Below are 9,649 nucleotides of genomic sequence, written 5' to 3'. Positions count from 1 at the left end.
TACCTCGGCGTGGTGGTGGGTGGCAGCGGCAGTACCGGTTCTGGTGTTTCATGTCCCCCCATGTAGCGGGTGCCGCCCTATTTACAGATGAGGAAACTGCCTTAGAGGTGGCAGCAGTATTCGGTAACCACCTGCCTGGCAACTAGCAACAATCAAGAGGGTGACCAGAAGGATCTAAGGAAGCCCACAGCCCTACCTGCACAAAACATTCCAACCATGGTGGGGGCCTCTGAGGGTGGAGGGGAGCAATTCCGCTCACAGACCCCCAAGACCAATCAGCTTTAGTTGATAGAGACCCGCCCACCCCAATCCAGGCACACCACCCACAATGTCCGCCGCTGTCTGCTGGGCCCGGCTCGCCTGCCTGCGGCTACATCCTCCACCAGCTCCTGGAATCCAATCTCGCAGGCGGGGCAAGAAGCCTTCAGGAGGACAGGTTTTCTTCTTTAAAAGCCACACTGAGTAGCACCAGGATTAAGGTTTGCAGCTATTTTATTTACAAGTGTACATTTAACACAATGAAATAAACACTGATACATGAAGCCTAGTTAGCAGTAGTGTAACAATCTGCATCATTTTGATGGTTACATTATTTTAAACAACAAACTACACTGAAAAATTAATGCGATAAAATTCTTGGTCATAATATTATTAAGAAATACAATATATAAATTGAAAATATGATTGCTTAAAATTTGAAAATGGAAGTGAACTCATTTGGACAGTCAGAGTTTAACATAATCTGAAAGGGGCGGGTGGGGGAGAAGCTCTGACCCAAATGAAATCTTTCAGGTTAACAGAAGAAAAATGAAGCAGAGTTTATCTTAAAGGGTAATGGGCAGTTTGCTTCCTCAGGTAGGATGGATCCCCAGTGTCCTCAGGTTCTGCAGTAGAATCACATCACTGAGCAGGAAGACTTCCCTTGTGAAGCGGCCCCATCAATTTTTTCTGCCTCCAAAATTATCCTTCTAAAAACATCAACAGCAGTCTGAGAAACAAAGAGAAAAAGCAATTACAGTATTAATTCTGAAGGGGAGCCTGATAAACATGTTATTGGCAGGACTGGATAAGGCCCACTGCCCCTCCTGCACGTGGAGGTTCAGGCGTGGAGACCAAAGAGGTGGCCCCAGAGCTGCAGGAGCCTAGGGTTCTGCCCTCCCCCACCTCACCCCCCACATCACTCCCGGACTCAAGACCAGCAGAACTAACCTCAAAACAAGCTTCTGATCCGTGTTCTCACTTGTCACTGCAGGAGCCCAAGGAGCCGTCATCCCTGGGCTCTGTCCACCATCTGCTGTGGTCCTCCTCCCACCCACTCAGCCCCCCATGGTGTCTCTGGATCTCCAGGGTCCATCAGCACCCCTCAACCCCCAATGGTTCTCAGGCCCCTGGTGTTCTGGGACCTAATGCAGGGCCGGGTCCTTCAGGCCCCTTTCCCTCCCACTTCTTTAAAACTCCCAGCTTTGACTCTCAGGCGGTGAGTTGATACACATGACCCTCGAGCCTGCTGCTCCCAGCCACACACAAACCCCGAGTTGGCCCGCCTTCCGCAGCAGCATCTCTGCCTCCACCACCGCTCAGGCCCCGGCCCCTCACACCCGCGACCTCCTCTCTCTTTCCTGCCTGCAGCCTCTCAGCCCCATGGACCAGCCCTTTATAAGAAGTCACTGTCATTTAGGGCAGGACATCCTCACTCAGGCCGAATGTCAGAGCCTGTCCTTTGAATGTGGTCACTGTGATAACTGAAAAATGCTCCCGTTTCAAAAGCCTCGCAGGGCAGTGCCTGGATCTTGTCATTACCAACCCTCATGTACCCCAATGTCAAGTACCCCGCCAAGACCCCTGCCTCCTCACTTTCTCCCGGAACCCTAAACGCAGCCATTCTCAACCCCACAACCTGCTGCCTTGATCCAAACATGTCTTCCCTGTCCCTTAATCCTCCTGGGCCAGCAGAGAGCCAACAACCCACCATCAGTCACCGTCCTTCAACTTCCTCCTCGGCCAACTGTCCGCCTGCTCGCTGTCTGCATCCACAAGGAGACACGATCCAGGGACACATGTGCTGACTGGTCCCACTTTACCCCAGGACCCTGAATCCAAAGGGGATCCTCAGTCCCCCAGCAGCCCAACCACATTTCCCGAGTCCAGTCACTCCCCTAGATGAAGGTTTCATGCCTCCCCCGTTCGCTGAAATGTCTAAACCCCTCCCCCGTTCCCACACTCAGAGCTGATAGCTGTGTTTTACGCTAGCTGGGAAAACAGAAGCAGCTTTCATAAGAGAACTCCACACACTCAGTCCACAAATGACTATCCGCTGAAATCTGGGCTATTCTACTCTGGCTCCCTCTTTCCTACAGGTATGAACGAGGCTCGCCACATTAAGCTAAAGCAGCCCCAGCCCACCTCTCCTGTCCAATCAAGGTCGCTGGCTTCAGCAAGCTCCCCGCTGTCTGCATTATCAATTACCCTCCTTCCCCATGATTATACAAACAAGTCATTATTTACTTCATCCTAAAAAAATGCACAGAAAACCGTGTGGAAAGACGGATGCCAAACTCTTGCAAAGAAAATACAGCGTGCCTGGAATCTGGCTTTCTACATAAATCTCAGCACTCTCCGTGATGATGTGTGTGATCTGACTCTGTCAAGGTAACGTTCTCTCTCATCAAATTACTGAAATACAACCTGTGAGGCTGCCACAGTAAAGACAGCTGCAAACACACCCCTGAGTTCAGCGACAGTCCGAGTGCAGGAGTCTCAATGACTGGGTAATCTTCACTACCGTGCACTCTGTTATCAACAAATCTGACTGAGCTCCACTGAGGACACTTTAAAAATTTTTGGATTTTGGTAAGCAATACAAAGCTACACTTGAAAATTTATCAATAAAAAAATTTGAACAGTTCACACAGATTGGTCTCTGATCACGTGACTACTGACGTGGGTGTCTTTTCACTTACAAATTCTCTCTCTTCCTACTAAAGAGGTATTAGTAGTAAGCATACTCGTGTGCATGTGGATAAGAATCACTTACACCTCCTATATAAGGGATTAGAACTGCTAATTACTAGAGAAACTCACTAGACTTAGGATCCAATTATCTTCAGCCCATTCAAAGGCAAGGATGATCAGGAGTCGCAAGAGACACGACTGAGAGCTGGGAAGTATCTGGACAATTTAAGGTAACTGGTCACGATCGCTGCTTTCCAAGGATCTGCGTATCATCAATGTATTAACCTAATTTGGGTACAAGAATCTTTTCGCCTTAAAGGATTATTTCGTGTCTACTAAGTTATCTGTTGACCTGATGAAGATGCTAAAGCAACTGAGACAGTTGGATCATCTGATCTTCAAGCCTTTCTGGCTGAAGATGTTTGAGGCCACCCTTGCCTTCTTTTAGAGTTTTATTTATCAAAACTTAAAGAGAATTACAGCAATCGGAATTTTTTCATTTTAACTTCAAGCCTTGAGCACAATTTATGTTTTACCTAGGCATTCAAAAAGCAGTATGTGACCTTTTAAAGGAAACTAAAAGGTTATAGAGTGAATCTGTCTAGAAATATATTAAAAATTTTAAGGTGTAGAAAAGTGTAACATAAACTAGATGAAGAAAAAGCCTGCGTCCTGAGACCAGATAGTGTGTGTGTTAATTACATACCTTAAACAAATCATTAGAGGTCACTTTCAAAAGATAAATTCACCTGAGGCAATACGCCTTACTAAGCAATCCCTCTTAATTACACTGGAGGAAGGGTCCATAAAGAATCTACACCGTTGAGGTCGCTGGAAGGAATAATAAACAGTAACACACACTTACAAGAGTAACACACACACACTCACACGGGTTACATGAACCTATGTGAGTAGTGAAACAATATGCTGAAGATGCCTACGTGATTAAAAGTCAAACAGAACAACTATTTTAGGATCCTCAGATTTTCACCAAAGAGAAACAAAACAGTGAAGTTAGCAAGCAGAACCAAAGACAGCTTGGGGCCACTCAACTGCACTTCTCCACCTCAAAAGTTTTTTTTAAATTGAGATATAATTGACACAGAACATGTATTAGTTTCAGGTGTACAACAGAATGATTTGATACTTAAGTATATTGTAAAATGATCACCATTTGTTACAGTTACAAACTTTTTTTCTTGTGATGACAACTTTTAAGATCTATTCTTAGAAACTTTCAAAGGTACAATATTGTTAACTATCATCACCACGCTCTACATCAGATCCCCAGTACTCACTTATTTTATAACTGGAATTTGTACCCTTTGGCCATCTTCAAATTTTTATTATGCACATTTTCAACCATACAGAAAAAAGGGAACAACTGTACAATAAACACTGAGCCCCATATGCAAATTTAACACGTGTTAATATCTCTGCTGTATCTGCGTGCTCCCCTCTGTTGACCCACCCATCTATCACATCTGAAACTAAGTTGCAGACATTATGAAACTTGGCCCCTAAATATTTTGGTTTGCATTTCCTAAGAATAAGAACATTCACTTCATAATCCCAACACCATCGTACACCTAAAACCATTAATACTACTTCCCTAATATAGCCAGAACGTAATCAAATCTCCCCCACTGATCAAAAATGTCTTTTACACTAGGGTTTTTAGAACCAAATTCCAGTTAAGGTTCACATAGACTTTTTATTACAGAACTGTCCCTATTTCTCCGTCAAGAACACTTTAATCTCTATTACACGTTGGTCCTGCACAAGGCCCATTCTTCCCATCCATCAGAAAGTATTGTGAAGAGGAGAGAGGATTAAAATTTGGGTTAAGCTTAAAATTTGGTCCAAGTTCCTATACCATATGAAGTACAGAGTGACTTTAGAGAAGTTATTTACCTCTTTGGATCTTAAATTCCTCACTTCTAAAATGAGACAGTTCAACTAGATGATCTTAAGCGCAGATTAGACACCCAATAACTGTCTGATTTAATTCAATTGCACAACCTCTTACTATCTCACCTCTTGCTATCTGAATTCTCACTATGTGCACTTGGGAACTAAACGGATGCAGATAAAGCTCTTCCCATCTGGAACTCAGGACCAATTACACAGATTTAACCTCCTTCATCTTAACACAGGGACAAACAGATATGGGATACATGGGTAGACCAAGCACCTACACTAGATACAGAATCCCCGTGCCGGACACTATGGAGCACGTGAAGGTTACTGATACTGTCTTGGGTCTCCGAATGAGTTAAAGGGGATAAGAGAAAAAACCCACTACTATTTGAGCTGGATGAATCATGCAGGTGGGTCACTGAGAAGATGGAATTCAAGCAGAACCTTGAGGGCTCAGGGGTCTTACTGTGGAAAAGCAGCAGAGCTGGGAAACAACAGCTGACAATCCCCACCCACAACGAGCCACACCCCCCACTGAAGGAGTTTTGTCAGAGAAATGAAAACCGATTAATCTTATTTGAGGATCAAACAAGAAAACATGTTGAAAATACTTTTCAAAACTACAGAACACCATATGAATGTTAAGTATGTAGTTAGTTAGAGAAGGACTATTTCAAATTAGAGAAGAATGAGAGTAAAGGGGAGGCGTCTGAAAGCACCCATTGTGTTTAAGGAAGTGGGAGTAGCCGGAGTGACTGAAAAGCACAGGGATGCAGTGAAAGGAGAAGCCGGAAAAGCACAAATCACGCCCTGCACTTAGTGCCCCGCCGAGGGAGCTGAGCCCTGTTCTACAGACGGCGACAGCGCACTGGCGGTTTTCCAGTGGCGGGTGCCCCCATCTGATCTGATCTGATCTGTGGCTTTAGAAGGTTAACAGCAACAAACAGGAATACACGGTGAGAACGTGGAGGCAGGAGACAAGGCTGGACGCTAGAGGTCTAGATTAAAGCCAAGGAAGGAACAGGAAAAAGAAGATCCGTGAAGCCTTCTGAAATAGAACTGACATCCCTCCTCACCTATGCCTTTAAAGGAACAGCTGCAGGGCTGAAACTGGTAACAAATGCTTGTAAAATAGGTCTTATTAGTCTCTGTGTTAACAATAACACATGCGTCTAACTCAGTTTCATCCCACAGAAAAAGGGGGGAGCTGTGGGCATAAAATTATTTCCGAAGTGATTTAAGGATCATTCTTCTTTTCTGTGTCTGGACTCACGTCTGTAGTCACCTTTAGTATAAAACAAAAATAAGACTGTATGTTCTCAAAGGAAGTATTTCCTTTACTATTAATTAGTTTCTTTTTATGCTACAAGTATTCTAGGTCCCATTATAAGTAGAATATTGACTGAATTAAACATCAATAGTATCTTCCCAAAGCAACCCAAAGACTGGTAATAGAAATGGTGGTAGGATGGGGTTGTCAAGCAGGAGTGATGAGGTGGCGGTGAAGCGCTAAGGAACACATGCCCAGGACTGACGGGACGTGGGGCGAAATGCATTAAAAAAGCAAACAAACAAAAAACAAGTACCTGATTTTCTTTAGCAGAAGATTCCAAAAAAGCTGCGTTCCAAGATTCTGCTAACGCTTTCCCTTCTTCATAACTGATCACCCTAAAGGAAAAAAAAATTCTAATTCAAGGACTTGGCTCTTATAAAACATCTGTAATTGAATTATGAAACAGGCTCCACCTTAGTCAACTTTTCTCTCATGAAGCAGAAGCTTCCTCCACTCAACCTTACCATCCCGTATATAACACAGGGGAGCATTTTAGCTTCCCCTGATCTGAGGAACAGAGCAGACACTGCCTTATGGGGTTACTCGTGCTCTGGCAAGCTCTTACAGCTTGGAGAACAGGACTCCAGTGCTGCAACATCTGTAACAATCGACTATTTTAGAGCTGGCCAGGCTGTGAGCGCTCAGAGACAGGGCCGTTCTGCAAGGGCCTGCAGTGCAGTCCTGCTGTGCACAGGCTGCAGGCCTCCAGCCCGTGAGTCTCTTCCTCTCCGGATGCTGGGCTCCGTGGGAACGGGGGCCTCGCTCCCTTGTTTGCACTCTAAATCTTGAGCCCGGTACTCAAAAAACTTTTTGTTGAACAAATGAGTGCTCTGATCACCTTTTCAGTCTGCTTTATGCAAAATAGCAGAAGAACCTGAAGATAAGTTTCTATAATGTTTGCTCCCTTTTTTACAGGAAACATGTTCCCAGGTAGGTGAGATTTTTACCGCAGCTTTGCTTCTGCTATGCACAATCACTGCCACATTTCTGAACACAGAAACAGATACGCTACAGCTAAAAATACTCTTGCTATAAGAATGATAATTAAAAATGGAACTTCAGTGACTAAATCAATTTAGACTTGATTTTATAAATCAGAAATTACTTAGAAGCTACATACCTTTCCATATGTAGGTCTTTCTTATTTCCAACCAACATAATAGGTATTCTATTAACGTAAGAAAAAAAAGCCAAAGTACACTAGTCAGTGCCCGACTTTATTGTTCAGAAGATACTATTACGAGTCTACCTAACAAAAGAGATAAATGATTACTACTTACTGCACTTTCCCCACCATATCCAACAACTTGCCATGGATAACTTTGATCACTTCAAAACTGTAAAACAAAACAAAAAGCATGAGATCAGATATCCATTTTAATGGTGATATTTTAAAATGTCTGTTATGGAACGTTCACGGTGGGAAAAATAGAAAATGTCAGACTCACCATATTAATATAAAATAAACAGAACACAAGGATTCCTTAATTTTTTCCTACTAATCTATTTCACACGTGCATGTGCTCAACACCCAGTCGCCCTTACTGAGAATATTCAAAGTGGAATAGGTGAGAGATGGGAAATGGGAAAGTCTACAACTGGGAGGATTTAATCTCCGAATGAACATCTGCAGAATTTTCCTTAGCGAGAGGGTCCTAGCAATCAGCCTGTGTTCCACACCAACATGGTGAAAACACACAAAAAGTAAATGAGTTAATGTACTTCCCATTTCAATTAGAAAAGCTCACCTCATGTTCAATCACTATCTACCCAGGCAGCTTGAGGTAAGAGAGAGTTTTTATTCCATTGGTGTATAAGAATGTCTACTGGGATAATTTTCCCCCCTTAATAACCTGCTTGCCCAACAAGACAACCACTAAAAACCACTGAAGTTTCATTGCTACTCCTGCCAATGCCAGCATAATGCTTCAGAAGGATTAATGTAAGCACAGGAAACACAATCAAGTAGCAATAGCAGTGAGTCTTTCTTACCTTTTGATTGATGTAACAGAATACACAAGAATATAACCATTAATATCTATGGAGTATGTCTGAGGAAAGATGGAATATTCATCCTGTGGGAGAAAAAAATAATTCCATTTGAGTAAAGCCTTCATATAGCATAATGAGCAACCATTTACTCAATGTTTCTCATATCACGTGGTCAAAGGAATCAAAGTAAACAAAAAGTGGATTAATATATTATTCTAGGAACATAGCCTACACACTCAAGATTTAGTGAAGACTAGTTTGGTGTGGGGGAAATAATATGCTTTAACCCAATATTGAAAAATGACTCATTCCCTAAGACTTTTGAGGGAAGTCGAATGTCTGCTGTAGTTTCTGGGAGAAGGTGGAAGGAATGAAAAGATGGCTGGTTCCGTGAGCCTGTATCAAGGGAAAAGCACCACCATCTCTATTCTATGGATAAGAAGTCCAGAGTCTCAAGCCTCACAGGAAATTCGTAAGTGCTTTTGGTTTACACCATAAATCTGTATTTTCATCTGTTCTCTGCACGTGAGTCAGTATGGCCTGAGGCCCATCTACGGGTCACCAGTGGGTTGTTACCAGCACTTGAAAAAGAGGAAGAGGAGGGAAGAGAAACAAAACACTAGACCCGGTCAGAATACTCAGACTTTTTAGGATCAAATGAACTATTTATTGAGCAACTTCAGGAATTAAAAAGAAAGGTACACATTATGCAATAGTATGTTAGTACCAGTTTTATAAAGCTTTATGAAAAACTCTCCTGCTTTAGATACATTATTATTATTAAAGCATAAAAGAGTGTCTAATGTCAATGCAGTATGCAAGAGTGCCACTGTCTGGCACAAACATTTCATTCTCAGTTGAAACATTATTGTTAATATACCACATATCTCAAGCACTATTACAGAAAAATTACAGCAAGCCACCGTTATATCAAGTAACTGTCTCTGTTAACTTTGCAATTCCATAGTGTGGTTGCGATTATGACCCTGAATCACTGCCCTACGTTAAAATGTCTTTAAAAAAAAAAATCAAAGAAAAGTTTTACTATCAATTCTTTGATATTATAAATAGTCATCAATCAGACAATAGCATTTCAACATCACAGAGATTAATACACATGCAAAACAAAAACTTTGAGTTATTAGTTCAACTTTGAATTCATTTCAGTGTTAATGCTGAAAAACAAATTGTTATTAATGGAATGACAGATCCTTTGACCCAGATTAAAAACAAAATTCCAAATGACTGAGTCACCAGCTCAGCTACAGTAGACCAAATACCTTTTCCCTGAAGGGAAGATGTGGGACAAAAAGAATGATCATATTCATGATGCAAGTGTGAAAAACAACTAGTTAGAAAGTATAATGGAGGGAAAAAGACTCTCTACTATAACAGTAACCAAAAAGGACAAAATTCCTAGGAATAAAAGTTAAGAAAATAAAAGTATTTCTT

General features: G+C 42.3%; 1 protein-coding gene across 2 annotated transcripts in view; it reads right to left on the bottom strand.

Annotated features, from left to right (window-relative positions):
- Positions 1–474: 474 nt before the first annotated feature.
- Positions 475–9,649, bottom strand: part of RHEB (Ras homolog, mTORC1 binding) — a 42,063-nt gene continuing 32,888 nt past the window's right edge. Inside the window, exons 4-8 of one of the 2 annotated variants that reach the window (XM_032483084.1) lie at positions 8,198–8,280; positions 7,486–7,542; positions 7,326–7,373; positions 6,459–6,540; positions 475–988 (exon numbers count right to left, since the gene is read on the bottom strand). In XM_032483084.1, coding sequence (XP_032338975.1) covers positions 896–988; positions 6,459–6,540; positions 7,326–7,373; positions 7,486–7,542; positions 8,198–8,280 — 363 coding nt within the window. In that variant the 3' untranslated portion in view covers positions 475–895. The remainder of the gene's footprint in view (positions 989–6,458; positions 6,541–7,325; positions 7,374–7,485; positions 7,543–8,197; positions 8,281–9,649) is intronic. The other variant, XM_032483085.1, reaches the window with a different exon arrangement.

Source organism: Camelus ferus, chromosome 7 (assembly GCF_009834535.1).
Source record: "Camelus ferus isolate YT-003-E chromosome 7, BCGSAC_Cfer_1.0, whole genome shotgun sequence".
In the NCBI taxonomy this organism is placed as follows: Eukaryota; Metazoa; Chordata; class Mammalia; order Artiodactyla; family Camelidae; genus Camelus; species Camelus ferus.
This window is presented reverse-complemented; position numbering and strand designations above follow the sequence as displayed.